Here is an 18,577-nt window from a genome sequence, read left to right as displayed (position 1 = left end):
GAAGTTGAGAGACAGTAGAGAGTTGAAGACAAAAGTTATTAACACTGGCCAGATAATCCTGGACCATCTTTAGTGATGTGGGATTGTGGAAATTTGTATGACTGATTGTGAAAAATGAATTCATCCTGTCCTTGTTAGAAAAGTCAAAGCAAGAAGAAAATTATCTATGACATTAGGCTTTTATACATTTATGATTTTAACTGTTATTTTATTTCTAATATAATATTCAAAATGTTCAATAAAAGTTATGTAAATAAATTCACTTAAATTGTTTCTTAACATTTATAAGCAAAAGTATTCTATTCTAAGCAGATTCAGATTGATTAAGTTCTCAAAGAGATTATTATAAGAGTAACTAAGATAAAGCATGGGGAGAGGTTTCTACATTACAGGGACACTCAAGACATTCAAGCAGTTTTAGACCTGAGCTGATGAGTTTGGGTAAGTCATAAGGTGATTCAAGTGATTTAAGAAGCTCTCAGAAGTGAAACAAATTTATTTGGATGGTTATAGTAAAAATTTAACCGAGATCTTTGGTTTAATTTAGCTGAATAAAAGCAATTTTTCAGAGAAATAGACCCTAATCATTTCCATGTTAGAGATGATAAATGTAAAGCTGTAACAACATCTGAGAACTGCAAAAACAATTCAAGTCATTCACATTTGATAGTGTATGACCCTGCTCATTTACATGCTATATAAACTATGAATTCTTATTGATTAAACATTAATAGATATTTTAAAAATAAATTTTCTGTAATCACTCTACCTTAAGACAATAATTGACAAAAAAGACTGGAAGTGTACCCTTCCAGTCTTTTTTATATACATGCTTTCATAAATAGTGGTAACTTCAATTTATAAATATAGCTATGTTGTCAAATATTTTTTTTCATACATTACTGCAGATAATTTCCTTGGTGTTCAGGGATGCTTTCAGTTATCATCCTACTGGAGTTTACAAGGGCATGAAATGAGTATTAGCCTCAGCATGAATACTGGATATTAATATATATATATATATAATATATATATAAAATAAAAATATATATATATATTCAAACAATGTATATATCTCCAAAAGAAATGGAAATATTTTTGAATTTTATATTGCTTTGCATTATTTAATTGCTTCTAATTTCTATTGGCATGGCAATTGTGAAGGCACTGATATATATATATGCAAGTAGTGGATATTGTGTTTAGAGTTACCACATATAGAATTACTTGGAAATATATTGTATAAGCTTACGGAAACTGCATTGCAATTTACAAAACTTAAGTTTAATTATGTAGTTATCTAAGAGATTTATAATTTGAGGAAATGCTCCTAGAAGAATCCAGCGATGGAGGTAGGTAAAGCAGGATATGGAAAAGAAAGAATTCAAGCAATAGTGCGATTCCAGTTAGTGTCTCAGCCTGATTCCATGGAAAGCTGTGGAGCATAAATAACATTTCGAAATGTATTCATTTTGGGGACAAAGGAGCTGGACTTTTGCACTCTTATACCAGTTAGTCACTGGCTTCGAACCACTGGAGGAAAGTAGATTCAATTCTCGGGCCTTTTTGCCCTTCCTGTGGGAGAGGATGCTTCTGCACAGATGCTTAGGCAGGGTACCGACAGGACCCTCTATACACTGATCTTTACCACATTAGTGCAAAGTAGGCAGAAACCAGCTATTCTGATGTAATAGATGAGAAAAATGGGACCCAGCTAAGTTGGTGGAGCTAGGCTATGTCCATGGGTCTTTATAAAACTTTATGATTATTAATTATGCTAAAATTATCATGTGTATATAATATTAATAGCAAATATTACTCTTTTCCTTTAGATATAATACTTAAAACATACTAAAAATGGTGGTGATAAGCTTGAATATCCAGGATACTGATCTTATAGAAAATATAAACCCAGAAGATATTAATTACAATCCTATTAGACAGTGTGGAACTGTGCTTCTTAATTTGCCATTTGTATTACTGTTAGAATTCAATTTAATAGCTACATACATGCATTATCAGATGTTGTAAAAAGTATGGTGAGAGAAAGCATTTAAATACTTGTTTGCCTCTTGAAAAGAACCGAATAGAAACACTTTATTGTTTGGAATGTTCTAATTAAGAATGCTTGATGCCATTTAAGTTCTGAATTATATATACACTTGCTGGTGTAGTGACACGGTGCTCAGAACAGTGACATGCATGCAGTTAATGCTAGCCAACATTTTCCACTCAACTAAAATGAGAATTGTGTGTGGCCAGCCTATTTATTATTGTTAAGCACTGATAAGCTTTTGTAAACTGATTTGTTTATTCTAAAACTCCTCTCTTTCTCTCTGTATGTACATATATTTATTTATTTATTTATTTATTTATTTATTTATGTGTATATATGTATGTATATGCGTATGTGTATATATATATGTGTGTGTTAGTATATGTGTGTATATATATAGTGTGTATATATATATACATATATATATACTAAAACATTAATTAATTGTAAAATGTTTTTTTGAACAAAGTCAGATATAAAAATAGCTTTGAAAGCATATAAACAACTAGAGAATATGAAAATAATAAAATAATAAGTATTTCCTATTGTGATCCTTTATTATGAATCTCTATGTATCATGACTGTCCATACCGTTCACAGTACTGGCCTTCATATCCACGTGGACAAGCTGTGCAGCGGTAATCATCGAGTCCTTCCATGACACAAGATGGGCTGAAGCTGAATTAGAAAAAAAATGTAAAATATAGTTTAACCTATTTGCTTTTTAAATTTAAGTAATTCTATTTATTATCTAGATGATTGGAACTTTCTTTTAGGTGGTTGTAAATGACTATTAATAATTATTTATAAGTTCCTACTCAAGAATAGATATCGCAAGTAAATACTACCATTAATAGTCAACAAATAAATATGGCTGGTTTTTGATGAATTAACAATGCATCACACTGATCATGTTAAAACTTTGAAATTTTAATAATTATATGACAACCATGAAATTATTAAACATCCAGCAAAAGTGTCCATTTTTCATGAATCAAAAGAAAAACATGACTGGAATTCATACACATTTGTCTGATAGTAGAATAAGTATTACTGAATATTTTTCTGGTAAAAAAAATGGGGAACATAAAAGCTATATAATTCTTTTTCTGAAAACTCAGCCTAAATTGCCACTGGCACTTCAAGATATGAAGTGTGAATAAACGTTTCACTTAAAATAAAAGAGTGCCTTTTTAAATTTACATACAGATTTCAAACAACATTTTACTTTAAACACAGAGTAATGTGATTTAGTGCGAGAAAAGGAAAAGCTTTCTACATGAAAATGAATAAGATTTGGTGATAATTTTATAATCTTTTCTAACAAGTAGGTCTTATATAACTTGCCCTGTTTTCATTACAACAGTGGTAGACCACAGCCAGGCAGGCTTGCTCTAGGATTACTGATCATCTTACCCTACAAAAGAAAGACTTGACAAGACTTGAAAACTGAACTATATTAACATGTAGTTTTGGGGTTTTTACAAACTTCTCTCAAATGTAAACAGTGCTGCATTCCCACTGGATAGAACTGTACAGTGCATTGAAAACTTAGGAATAAAAAGCCATATATATTTGTTGCAAAATGGTAATGCTGTAAACATCATTTTTCTTTTTGTTAGTCCGCTGACCCAGGTGATGCTGAAAAAGCAAAAAATTGTTTAGACCAGGGCCACAACTCCTACTGGCCAGGTGCCATTAGAACCTTATTTTAACTGTCTCCTAATGCATTAAATCAATAGTATATGAATGAGTAATAAACTTTAACCTTTGCAAAATATGTAAATAAATTGACCTACTACTCACAAACTCATTATCCAACAAATTTATTTTTTGCCTTCACAAAAATAGACCCACAAACACATAATTGACACTTTCTGGCAAGCTTTTAGCTCTTTAATTTAAAGCTTGATGTTGAGTGCATCTACACACACACACACACACACACACACACACACACACTCATATACAAACATAGGTACTTGGAAATAGTTTTTAGAAATTTCTAGTGAATCTCTAGAGAGCCAACATAATTAAATTACATTCCTTTGCGGTAACATATCTGTCTCAATTACAATATAGAAATGTTATAATTCTCCTTGAATAGTTGATATAAACCTTTTTGAATTATGATATTGTGGAGGTTGAAACCTTTTCCTTATATCACATATAGGGACTTATGAAGGAGGAAGTAATAATCACATCTTACTTGAAATCAGAGTTTATTTTTTCTGCTCACAAATCTCTTATCTACTTCCAGTTCTCATATTGTCTGTAGGGTCTCTGAGAAATCCTTATGTTTTTCTCTTAGTGACCATCTTTTACATTTCCTATATTAGTTAATTCCAAACTAGCCTCAATAGAATTTCTACGATGTACAGTCTGCTACTCTGTGTGTCCCCTGTGGATAGTATAGAGATAAATAGACTTCCTGGATAAGGCCCCCTTCTAGTTTTTATCCCAGTTCGCCATTTGTTCCTTTTAAATATCTTTGCTGGATCTATGTCATGTCCTTGATCTCTTGATGTGCTTCACATTTCAGTCTTCAGATTTCTTCTCTCCTGTCCTGTCCTCTCCTTTCTCCTTTAAGTGATCTCGTTCAGTCTTAAAGGCTTTTAGTATTGCATTCATCCTAACAGATCTAAAACTGAGCTCTCCCATTTCCAAAAAATATACCGACCTTTCTATAAATTTCCCCATCTCAGTCAATAACCACTTTGCACCTCCATTTGCTCTGACATAAACCACAGAGTCAATTTTGTCTCCTTCTTTCCCTCACATTCCACATATATCCTATCTGTAGATGCTACTAGTGTTACCATCACTAACATCACTGCATTATCCTATTTTAAGCTACCTCTTGACATTGGAAGATTTTTAAGCTTTAGGACATTTAGTTACCCACTGAAACTTCCCTGACTCCATCTCTGCCACCCTTCCCCTCATTCCCTCTGCTCCAGCCACCTTGGATTCTTGCTACCTGCCAAGCATGGGCCTATCTCCAGGCCAGTGCACTTGATTTTTTCTCTGGCTAGACTGCCCTATTTTCTGTCCATTACTTCAGCTGAGTCTGTGCACAAGCTTCATCTGTTTGTGAAGAACTTCATTGACCAACCTATGGTCAATGTTGAGTGAAAGCACTTCAGTCACTCCAAATTTACTGAGGTTGTTTTATTTTCCTGGTAGCATTTAAACTATCTGATATTGCATCACATATCTATTTGTGTTTTCAGCTATATTGAAGTATAATTGGCAAATAAAATTGTAATATATTTAAAGTATACACGATGATTTGATACACACACACACACATAATGAAAGGATTCCCATTATCTAGTTAATTAACACATCCAACACTTCACATATTTACTTTTTTTTTTTTTTTGGTGAGAACACAAATTCTACCCTCTTAGCAAGTTTCAATTATACAGTAAAACATTATCAACTATAGTCACCATGCTATACATTAGCTCCTCAGACCTTATTCATTTTATAAGTGAAAGCTTGTTCCCTTTTAACAGCTTCTCCCAATTATCCCCACTCCATAGCTCCTGGCAATCACCATTTGACATTCTGTTTCTATGAGTTTTTTTTGTTTTTTGTTTTTTTTTACATTCCACACACAAGTGAAACCATGTAGTATTTCTTTATCTCTGTGGCAAAAAAATTGCTAAGCATGTTTGAAGAAGAGCAAGAAACTCAAACTTGGCATTGTTGTAGAAGGGAGGACAGGGCATTGAGCCTGGAGAAGTAGTCAGATTGCAGAGGGTTTCTAACGTTCTTCCTTGTGCAGGCCTTGGAAAATCCCTGAGGGTATGTGAACAAAGTTGCACTGTCGCAGTGGTTAAAAGTTTATCATATTTGCTTTGGTAAGAGACATTGAAGAAGTGTACTAGTGTGGAAGTGAGTTAGTAATCACTCACTATGCCTTATGGCTTACTTCTCATTGACTGCACAGGTTGAAGTCATTGAAAAGAAATATCTCAGCCTCCTCCATCTATACCTCAGAATCTATTTTTGTATCCTAGGAAAAAGTGTCTCTCCTCTTTGCTATGGTTGGTTTCTTTGCTTTACATTTTAATCCTTCTATTATCATATATAGGTCTTTACTTTGTTATTTAGCCCCATATGTGCCAAGCTTAAGGGATGGTATTAGTGGGTCGTGAAATCAATTCAGCAGGTTTTGATTTTGCATTATTTCTAATAATGCAAGAAAATAAAATTGAATAAAAGTTACAGTATATTAGATAGATCGATAGATAGATATAAATATCTACACCTAAAAGTTTTTGTGTACTAGATTATGATATAAAAAAAGTATTTCTTACAATGGTCACTAAACTAGTGACTTTGATTTGCTGTTTTGATTCTTACAGGGTCCTTTGCATTAAAAATATACTTAAATTATACAAACATATATAAGGAAAATTAAAACACACTTTTATTCTGCTAAGCAATTAAGATAGTACTCTTTATTTTCCTTTGTGAAATTTCTTAAAACTGTAATCTCACACCCTATTAACCTATTGTCAAAATTCAGCATGACCCTCAGTTATTTGCCACCATATGTACTTAGTCTTTCTAGAGAGAGCAAAATCTGATGCTCCTTTACTGCTGTTCTTCTCTCTCTCTTGATGTCAGTGGCAGTATGGCCCAAGCTCCCTGCCTTCCTGACCCTTCTCGTCTTGGCTCTTCCTTCTCTTTGGCTTCCCTAAATGTAGGTAGTGGTATCTTTCCTTTTTTCCACATTCTCCACTTGAGTAATATTACCTTGGGAAATCTTACCTGACTTTAAATGATTTATTAACATATTTCTTCCTTCATCAGACCTTCAAATTTTCAGATTTCCGTTTCCTGCAGCTATTTGCATATTTCCATTTAGACAGACCCTTCATATCACTTTAACCTGTTTGAAACATAAATTGTCTTTCTTCTGCAGCAGCTCTCTGTTGGTTTCCCTATTTCAGTTAATAGTACTACTATTTTGGGGTCCAACCTGGCTTAAAACCTCTGGCTTCAACTCCTGCCTGCCTTGCCTTCGCCCTTCATGTCTAATTAGTTAATTCTGTAAAAATGCATTCAATGATTTTCTCACATCCATCACCTTATCTCCATTCTTGTTATTATTATCTACCTTCAGGTTCTAATTATCTTTTGCCGAAGCCAGCGCACTAGCTTTTTAATTGGTCTCTTCACTTTTTTTCTTTGCCTGTTTCAATTCATTATATTTAACTCTATCATAATAGTCTTCCTAAAGTGTGGCTCTGATCACATCAATCTTTTTTTTTTTTTTTAAATATAAACTTGCAATGTTTCTTCATTACATAGAAAATTAAACATCAATTTCTTAGACTGGTATTCAAGGATGTCTACAAGATGGCTTATATTTTCCCATTCATATTCATCTGCAATTATAAGATTCTATTGGAACTTCATGCTCCAAAGTCTCTTACTTACTAGTTCTTTAACATGCTTTGGGTTTTCTGTTCTCCAAGCTTTTGCTCATATAACTTCTTACTATCTTCACCAGTAAAAATCCTTCAATCCACTGTTTAGGATATATTATAAATACTACTACTTCTTTTAATATGTTTTTGAAGACTCTAAAATCAAGTGTGATATTTTGTGCTTTTGAATTCTCTTTACATTTAAGTTGACTTCTCTTAAGACACATGTTTTGTGATCTTCTTTAAGAGAGGTTATGCTTCTCTTTTATATCTCCTATAGCTTTTGTTATAGTTCATGCAATAGGAAATGATCGATTATTGAATTTTTTAATCCAAATGGTTGGCATTTTAATAAATAATAAAATAAATAACATTCTCTTATTTAAATCTGGTCATCAAAAAAAGATTAGGGAAAGAAAATGAAATAAAAATATTATTTTCCACACACTTGCCACTTGGTACTTGGAAAAATATTATCCTCATTGATATCCAACTTACCTAAAAATTTACATTTGACTCCCTATAAAAGACTTATGATTCCGCTCAACGACAAAAAAAAATAAAAAAATAAAAAAGGAGCTTGCAAAAAAAAGGAAGACAATTTATATGAAATATTTTCAGAATGCCTATAGAGTCAAAAGTGAAAAAAGACAAAACAAAACAAAACTAAGTCAGCACAGGTGGAATGGTCTCTTCATCTGAGTTGCTGTGGGGTTTTTGTATACTCAAGATACAGTGTCCAGGATTCTAATTCTAAACAGTGTCCTACCTTCTTTTCAACAGCAAATCCTTAAAGAAAAACTGCTCTATCATGTATTTCAAGTCTATAAATTACTTAGCAGAAAGTATAGATAGGCTCAGCAAAACAGTAAATGAAACCATCTAGGAGTTTTCACCAATATATAAACCAATGCAGAGGGTTCCAAAAGCACTGAAATAAAATATTCCAGCTTTTGTTTCTTCTCATGGCTGTGTTTCCATGGTATCAAGCCTGGACCATCTTAACAGAAATGGGGCTGTGATTCTGGAAGATACTGACTTATTTTGGAGCATAACAATAAATCACCCTGCTTTAACTGTACCATTTTCAAATGTTTTCTTGATAATTCTTTACCAATCATACATTAAACACACAAAATGAATACAAACAGCAACAAAAATGATAATAATATGCACATAAACAAGACTTCATAGCTGAATTTATGGCAGAACTATATGCAAACATTATATATTTATAAAAATAAATAATTTATGTATATATACTATTTATTTTATAAAAATATCTTACATTAACATTTTTATTTAGTTTAATTAATAAATATTATTTACTTGGGACAAAGTTTTAAAGGAAAAATGAACCAGAGAGTACTATTAGCTTACTTTGGTCATGTTTTTATATTTTTAAAAATCTCTATCTTAAATTGAGATATTTGTCTACATGTAAAATATAGCCAAATCTGAAAGCCCATGTGCTACACAGATGGTGATACTAATTGGGAAACATGGTAATATTTCTCAATCTTACTTGTTGTTGGAGGAAATCAGAGGGCAAGCACATTGCTGACAGTCATTTGGCAATCCCTTGACAATTCCATAGTATCCAAGACTACATTGTTCACAGAAGTCACCAGCAGTGTGATGTTGACAATTCTGTAAAGAGAGAAGTTTGTTTTTAATTTAATGAGAATTGTAATGAAATTTATCATACACCTCCACACCTATATGTGTATGTGCGCTCATGAACATGCACGTGCGTGCACGTGCGAGCACACACACCCACACCCACACACACGATCAGTGACAGAGAACTTCTCAGTTCTTGATATACATATTTTTAAAAAAGCTCTTTCATTTGAGAAACTAATACTGAGCTGTCATAGCTATAAGAGTTTCTGTTTTCTTTTTCCTATGTCAATCTCTGTATAAATTTGTCTTTTAACTAATGTTTGGAATAAACTTCACGAATTTCTAAAATTTATTATATCTGGCCATTGTATTTTTTATTTACAAAGTGCTAGAAAAGTGTTAAAAATCCTGGGACCTTGGTGCGTGTCCACCAGTGGGCTTTCTGAAACCAAACCGAGGTTGAAAACATAAATTTCTTAAGAGGCAACATGAAGCGGGAAAAAGATCAGTCTAGTTACCACAATAAGAATGTTATTTATCTAATTGCCAAAAGTTAATGGTTCTTTACAGATAGAAAGGACCCAATTTGAAACCAGAAATTGCAGGTCAATATTTTCTTTTTCATGCTTGCATAATAAGAAGCACTGAGTAATAAGCTTGAAGACATTTACATAAAGAAATTAAAATAGTTTTAGAATAGTGTGTAAACAGTTTTAAAATTAAAATTCTCATAAAGTAGCATTTCGTTTAATACATAGCCATCATTTATGCAATAAGGACTTAGGAAGAGCTACATGTCAGGCATTGAGACAGGTACTGAAAGGAATCAATGAGGGAAAAAGTGAAATAACATCCTACCCCATAGGAATTTATTTCAATTTTGGGAGAAATTTTAAAAATTGGCAAATATGAAACATGGCAACAAGAATGCAACATTGACTGTTATTTAGTGGAAATGTGACACTTGACTTTGGAAGTTGAGAAGCAGGAGAAAATAGAAGGAATTTAGAGTTGGATTTTAACTTGATTTTATAAGACAGAATTGAGAGTGGTCATAGGGTGATTTCTTATAAACAATATCAAAAGAAAAGTTGAAAAGCAAAGAATTCAGTAACAAAAATAGATGTATAGTTTAGTAAACCAGTCTCCTTATCAACTCTGCTGGAAATAGAAACACTTCTAGGCTCTGTATTGAACATGGACCTCATCCCATATGCTGAGCTATTTGCTTCATTCAATCAATCAAGAAGCACATATTTATTTTTCACGTGTTTTTTAATGGCTAGACAATGTTTGCTATGGTATGTGTTTGCTATTCATGAAAAGTAGTAACTGAAGTAACTTTTTCTACAAACATTATCATGGAATTATTATTATTATTATTATTATTATTATTATTATTATTGTGTTGTTATTGTTATTTTAGAACTTTTATTGACTCTTCTTGAGAGTATGTCATTCCCTGGGGTAAAACTATGACATTACCATAATAAATTTTAGACTATTGGGGTTTTTTTTTTTTTACATTTTTGGTGACATATTTGAAAATATATTGTATCACACAGATGTACTTTATAACAATGTAAAATGGATCCAGTTTTTCAATATGATAGGATGCAAATCTCAAATACTTTAATTCTCCACCTCATAGCAAATGATAGCCCCTATTTTTGGAGAGAAAGTCCTCATTTGGGTGCTCCCTCAGCTTCTCACCAAATGACTCGTCATCTTGCCTGCATTATTTTGCATCTATAATATTTATTTCTGTCCATAGGATGAGGTGTTTTTGTCCTTTGTTTAAAGCTACTCTCTTTCTAAACTCTGGTTTCCTTGCCTTCCTGCTTCTCCATTTTCTCTAGCATTGTATTTTCTCCTTTGCTGGCTCATTCCCATTGACATTTGAAGATGGTCAAGCCTTTCTCATCTTAAAAAAATCTATGGGGTCTCAAGTCTTTTTATAATTTCCATTTTATTTTTGGTAAGCTTTTTAAAAGCATTGTTTACATTCCTGGTTTCTACTTCCTCATCTCCCATTTACCCTTTAAACAGGCTTCTGATTTCACCATTGAAACAATTCCAAGCTTGTGCATAAAATCTTTGTTGCTAAAATAGATCTAAATTTGCTGATAATAATCAGTTCTCATGATATACAAATTTTTACAGCAGCTGAAATTTCTGGCCACTCTTTCTTTGGAATTTTTTTTTTTTTTCAATAGTACAGTTGTTGATTTCCCTCCTACTTCTATGGCTTCTCTTTCTTATCCTCCTTCAGACTCTTCCTTCCCTTTTGTTAGTAAGATTGGTGTCCTTGATTTTAACTTTGGCTCCCATCTCTCTCTCTCTTTTTAAAATACATTCTATCTTGGTGATTTCATCCATTACTATAATTCTAGCTATCATCTCTATGTTTAAAATTCTAAATTTTGAGTTTTCAGCCTAGATATCGCTAATGATTTCCAGACTTACATTTCCAATTGCTTCTTGGATAGCTCTTATTGTATAACACAAAAGCATCTTGAATTAGAAATGTCAAATATTATGTTCTTTTCTGTAAAACCTGCAAATACTTCTATATTTCATTTCACCCACTCAATTATCCAGACTAGCAATCTAGAGGCTTCTTTCACCCCAAATATATATTTGATCACCATATTCCATGTTTCTATTACTCTTTGTTTCTTTACTTCCTTGATATCATTTTTATCTGGCCGCCATCATTGTCATCTGTTATCTTGTTTATTAGAATAGCCTCTTAGCTAAAGATACTGTTTCCAAATTTTCTTATCTAGTGATTTTCCCATATGGCGATCAGAGTGACCATCTTATAGAACATATCAAACCATGCCATTCTCTTACTTGAAAGCCTGTACGAGTTCCCCATTACCCTCAGGATAAACAACAAGCTCTCTAACATGGCAAGAAAGACTTTTAAGACCTGGCCCCTACTTACCCCTCTACCCTTACCTCTAGCTACTGCAACTTTTGCACACCATGCTAAAGCCTTATAGTACCATCTGAAATTCTCAAATTAGGCAATGCTCTGTTACCTCTGGAACTTTTCATATGTAATTCCCTTGTTCCGAAATGTATTTTCTCCCTCTTACCAGGCTAGCAACTATTCATTTCAGCTCTTATTGTAAATGTTACTATTTCTGATAAACATTCTCTGATGTCCTAAACCTGGGCTAAATGTTCCTTCCAGCTCAACACAGTGACTAAAACATGGTAGGCATCCAATGACTATTTTGAATGATTGAAAGTACTTTCTAGGAAGTAGAGATGAAGCTGGTCAGGCTTCTTAAGTTGAAAAAGGTCAAGTTTCAAGTCTAATGACTTGAACAGAAAGGTGGTTAGCAGGGTAAGAGGATTTGTCATATTTTGATATTGACTTAAGTACGATAATCCTCTCTTTCAGCCATCCAAAGGAACCACCATATTTTAGCAATAAAATAGTCATTCCATATTTAACAATAGCATAGTGAGAAATAATGGTTCTAAGATAAAATAATTATCTATGAATTCCAATCTCAAATCATTCAACAAGGTGTCAAATGATAAATAATGTTAACTGAGGAGTGTTTTAAGAACATATTATAGAAATGAATAGGCACCAAAAAATACATGGGATCTTGAACAACTATTATCAGCATTTTGCTTTTGTAAAAAAATCACTGCATAATGAATTATTTTATGTAACCCAATGTAACATTAATAACTGAATCACTGAAAGATAATGCTAATCATTTCCAGAAATATGGAGATCCAAAAATATGATTTGCTTCTCTCATACCTACAACTCTATATAATTTCTTCACAGAGCAAGCACATATTTTAATCTTGTCTGGACAGTCAATTTTTCAAAGGGTTACTGACATATTAAACTTGGTTAACTGAATCAAGTGTTCTGTTTAGGTCTCCAAGCACAACACATAAATCATGGTGCTATTTTTGAAACTTTTTGACATAGACCTTTCATATGACTTTCCTGTCTGGTTTGAAGTAATAGACATACTATTTCTCATAACATTTCCCTTGTATACAAGTTAATCTTTAGAAAACTTTCTATATATTTTGATGTCTAATGAGAAGTTTATTTATATTCTCAAGAGTGGTATGTGCTACCATCTTTTCAATAATAGATTAGAATATATGATATTTGTATTTTTTTTTTGCACTTGGGAAAACTGGAAGTATATATCCCTTCTACTAAATCAAATGATTTAACATTAATAATTTTGTATCTTAGACCTAATGTGAGAAGTTACTTAACCTAACCTGTTTTCCTTATGGGATACCTCTATACTTTCCTTGATATATTATCAAATGCATGAATTCTTATGAGGCAGCCCTTTTAATCTCTTATAACTATAAGCTATGACATTTTTCTTATGCTAAATGAAAATTAGTTTCACTCTAATTTTCAATCAGCGATCCAAGTTCTGCCTTCTGAAGCTATGCAGATTAAGTTTAATTCTCATTTCCCAAAAAAGTCCTCAAATAGCTAAAGAATGCTAGTAGTTCCTAAATTTTTTAAGCTAAATATCTTTTTTTTTAAGCTAACCATTTAACAACCCTGGTTATTCAGGATTCTCTTAAAACTCTACTCTTAATAAATGAAGATGACTTATGGGAAAAGATCTCTTCTCCAGGAAGCTAAAAATAGGAATTACCAAAGACAGCGACTTTTTGGTATGACGTAAACCTTCGGTAGTGATGTGTGGGTGGGTGGGTTTGAACAGAATATGAATTTGAAACCTACATCTATTGAGTCTTAGGTCTCTTTCCGTAGTGTCTCTCAAATGACTTTCAAAATAAAATCTGATTTTGGCAAAAAAAAATTAAAATAAAGATTATAAGTCTCCACCTGTGATTTGTAAATATATCAAATGTACTTCCTTCTTTGATCTGGATCCTGTACAAATGAATCTGCAATCAAGTAAGAACTTCTGCTTCATAGGAATCACTATTATTTCCTTTGTTCTTTCCTTTAATCACTAGACTATAAGCTCCTAGAGAGCAAAGTGCATTCATTCCTCATCTTTATATTCCCAGAACCTACCACAATCCTTGCATTTTGAAAATACTCGTTAACAAATACCACAAGAATGAATAAACAATTTAAGTTCAAAACATTTTCTATTAATTTTATCTAGTTAATTGTAGCTCCTAGTTCTACGTGTCAGGCCGTTTTTGATTCTTGACCACCATCTAACACATTAGTTAACACTTTTAGTTTTATGTCATCTGAATATTTGATAGATCTCAGCCAAATCACTAATAAAGATTTTGAATACGACAGAGTAGAATACAAATCCTGTGCCTCATCACTGAGGACATCTCTAGAGTTTATTTCAGGTCACATTGTTCAGCAACTTCTACACTCATCACACCTGTTAACTGATTACCATATGGCTCATGTTTTCAAACTTTTGGGGAGAATATCATGAAATATTTTGTCAATGCCTATTTAAACACAGCGGTTTGAATCACAGATCTGACCTTTAGTGGCTTATAACTTGAGCAAATTATTTAATTTCTCTCAGCATCAGTTTATGGGCTGTAAGTAAAAATAATCCTGTTTACCTCACAAACTTATTGTAAGAATAACTGAGAAAAATTTATCTACAATGCCCAGCACTGGTCCTGGAATATACATAGGTTTGTATACATCGTAGCTGTCATTATTTTTACTGAATTTGAGATATGATATATTATACTTTCTGGTGAATTTGATATTGTATTAGGATTCAGAAAACTAAGGTCTCAGATATTACATATATATATAATTATATATATATATAGGAATTAGGGTTACTAATTCTTATATATATAATACTAATTATATATATATAATATACAAATTCATATATATATATATATATAGGAATTAGGGTTACTAATTCCTAGTAACCCTAGGAATTAATTTAATACATTTTATTTTGTGTGAACATATTCTTATTCTTAATAAGCACTGTTTATTTTTCTATATTTGACAGATACCAGTTAAGTAAGCAATTTTTAAATTTCATTGGAGATCAAAATCAATCTGCTTCCTACATTTTACTTTCTTTAGAAAACCTGAAATAACATTTCACTTCTTTCCATCCTGTGACAAATTTCATATTTTGATAATTTTTCAAGTATTTTTCATACTTGGCTTTTAATCACATTTGCAGATTCTAACAGTACTCTACAATATAATTCACCTGGGCCTTCAAAGTCATACTCATTTAATTAGCTTAGAGTGTATTTACTCTTTCTCACAGTCTGTAGGTAGATTTTTTTTTTTTAAAGATTTTTATTAAAACATAGCTAATGTACAATATTGTATTAGTTTCAGGTATACATCATGGTAGTTTGACATTTATATACCTAAAGAAGTGATCACCATAAGTCCAGCAACCATCTGGCATCGTACAATGTTATCACAATATTGTCGACTGTATTCCCTATGCTGTACACCACATCTCCATGACTTATTTGTTTTATACCTGGAATTTTGAACCTCTTATTCTTCTTCACCTCCCCCCTTTTTTATTTTTCAATTAAAGTTGACATTCAATATTATTTTATATTAGTTTCAGGTGTATAGCACTGTGGTTAGACATTTATGTAATTTACAAAGTAATCCCCTGACTAGTCTAGTATCCATCTGGTGCTATACATAATTATTATGCAGGAAGCATTTTGTAGTGGTTTTAAAACTTTATTCTAATACATTTTAACCAAGACAGGTTACTTAAATTTTCTTAGCATTAATTTTCAACATTTTAATAAAATGCTAATAATCCCTATTTTGGTAAGATCGTTAGGTAGATTAAATAAGACAAGGTTTAGAAAATACTTTAAACACAGTATAATCTAGTTATAAGTCTATTTATTGAAGGTAAGGTTAATTTTTAACCACAGGTACTGATGGTTTTTCAGACAACAGGGCACAACAATAACCAAAATTTTTTCTTTTTATTTTAAAATAAGAGTTGTGATAGAGTAAAAATATATTTTTGCAAACTATTTGATTTTGAGAAAGTTATTTGAGCTAGTTAAGACTCCAATATTCCCATGTGAAATATAGGAGTAGTAACACTAACCATGGGAGTGTAGTGATAATTAAATAAGATTATGTATGTGTGTGGATAGATGATAGATGATAGATAGATAGATAGATAGATAGATAGATAGATAGATAGATAAATAGATATATAGATGATAGATTGTATAGATATGTGTGTTATATATAAATTCTGGAAAATTATATATCTATCTACATATCTAATCTATCTGAGAATGTCTACCTACTCTCCCCCTCCTGGCTTAGAGTTCAATATCACGTAGGTTTTAATCCTCCATTTTGAAGAAATTTTTCCTTAAGAGGGAAAACTCACTGAGCTATTAATAGTAACATGCCTATGTGTAGGATTTATTAATGCCTAGAATGAAGCAATAGCCTTCTTGTGTTACCGCAAATTATAAACAAAATAGTTACAAAGTGATGTGGGTTTTATTTAGCAGTTGAAATGCTTAGCCTGTAAATTTTTTTGTAGATTTGTTTCTTCTCTATCTCATATTTTTGAAGAAAGGTATAAAGAAAAAAAAATAAAAAAGATAAGTGAGAAGATCTAGCATACTGCTGAGATTATAATTGTTTTTACATGTTTTGATTAATTATCATCTGATTGGTTCTTAGGCCATAAATGGTGGATAATATGTATGGTAATAATCATCTTTATCATTATCATCATAATCGTCATCATCACTATCACTTCTATGAAGCTTATCACATGTTAAAGGAGTTCATCAAATCCTAATGAAACTCCATGAGTAGGTACTATTATTATTTTCATTTAATAAATGAGGAAACTAACACCTCAATGAGGTTATACAAACTGACTTGGCTCCCACAGCCCCAAAAGGATGAAGCCAGGATTTGAATCAAGGCAGTCTGATCCATCATGTCTATGATCACTATACCAAAGTAGAGGACATTGCATGCACTGTGTAATAAATAGGATATTAAACTGGGGTTCACACTATACATAGAAAAGAAATCAGTATGTTTCAGTTTCCTCAGTTATAGCACTGAAGTAATAATAGTCCCTATTTGCCTCATGGGACTGTTTCAAAGATGGATAAAGTTGCCTAATTCAAAAGTTGTTGAGTTCCCTAAAGGAATATATAATAATTTAGAGCACAACAGTTTATACTAACTGTGCATGCTTGATGAACATATGCACTTGTTTTTCATTTCATCTAGGGATATCTCAGAAAATAGACCTGTATTTAGAATTCTTAAGGCACAAAAAAAGCTATAATAGCCAATAGGTCAAAAGAAGATGATATAAAGGACAACAACTTTTATCCTAAAAAAAAGTGAAATTAAACTATACTTTCTAAATGCTTCTAAATTAATCATAAGAAGCAAACATAATTCTGAAAAATACCAATTAAAATCACATAAGAAAAATAAATGCATTTAATTCTCAGTTAAGAATGTATAAATTAAACCTCTCCCCTGAAGTTATCTATTTAATTTAAAAAAGTAGAAGACTGGTGAAAGAATACTATACCAAGTGGTAATTATTTCTGGAATTCAAGGATGGTTCATATTAGTCAGTTATTCATCTAGTCAATATTATCATTTGATTTAAGGGAAAAATGTATATATGATATATTAAATGCATCTTCACATCCACTCCACTCTCACAAATAAGCATATGGTAAACTTAATATCCTGCTTAAAGGTATCTTTAAGAAGCCAAGAATAAAAATAAGTTTTCTTAACATGATAAAAAAGTATTTATCTTTAACCATCAGCATCATACTTTGTAGTGAAAGACTTGAAAGTTTCTACCCTCTTATTTAGCATTTTCTAGAACACTTAGTCAAGAAAAGAATATGAAATTATTATATTAGAGATAGCTTCTGGCAAGAAAAGGCACAATTATAATTATTTGCAAGTAATATTGTTATAAAAATAATTGAAAGAACCAACTGAGAAACTAGAACTCAATAACGCAATTAGATATCAAATACATGCAAAAAAGTCTGTTCTGTTAATGTTTACCAGTAATGAGCAATTAGTAAGTACACTGAAGCAAAAAATTGTAATAGTCACCATTGAAATAAAAATGTCAGATACATAAAAATAAGTTTAATATAAGAAATGCATAACCTATACAAATAATATTAAAACAGCTTACTGTGAAACATAAAATGTTTGAGTAGAGAAGAATATTCTACTCCTGTGTTGAGGGACAATAATGAATAATGTAAAGATAGCAAATTTTTACACATAGGTTTAATGCAATGCCAATAAAATCTCTGGTATCATTTTTTGGTGAAAAGATTGAAAAAGCGAATCAAAATGTCATCTGCAAGGATATATAAATACATCCAGTAAAGTAAATTAGAAAAAGAAGAAGAATAAGGAACCTTGCTTTATCAGATA

At 31.7% G+C, this 18,577-nt stretch overlaps 1 protein-coding gene across 1 annotated transcript in view; it reads right to left on the bottom strand.

Moving 5' to 3' along the window:
• The window catches only part of LAMA2 (laminin subunit alpha 2), a 239,010-nt gene that overhangs the window by 131,375 nt on the left and 89,058 nt on the right, over positions 1-18,577 (bottom strand). Inside the window, exons 19-20 of the mRNA XM_039849938.1 lie at positions 9,029-9,153; positions 2,648-2,734 (exon numbers count right to left, since the gene is read on the bottom strand). Coding sequence (XP_039705872.1) covers positions 2,648-2,734; positions 9,029-9,153 — 212 coding nt within the window. The remainder of the gene's footprint in view (positions 1-2,647; positions 2,735-9,028; positions 9,154-18,577) is intronic.

This window comes from Pteropus medius, unplaced genomic scaffold, assembly GCF_902729225.1.
Source record: "Pteropus medius unplaced genomic scaffold, Ma_sr-lr_union100, whole genome shotgun sequence".
Taxonomy (NCBI): Eukaryota; Metazoa; Chordata; class Mammalia; order Chiroptera; family Pteropodidae; genus Pteropus; species Pteropus medius.
This window is presented reverse-complemented; position numbering and strand designations above follow the sequence as displayed.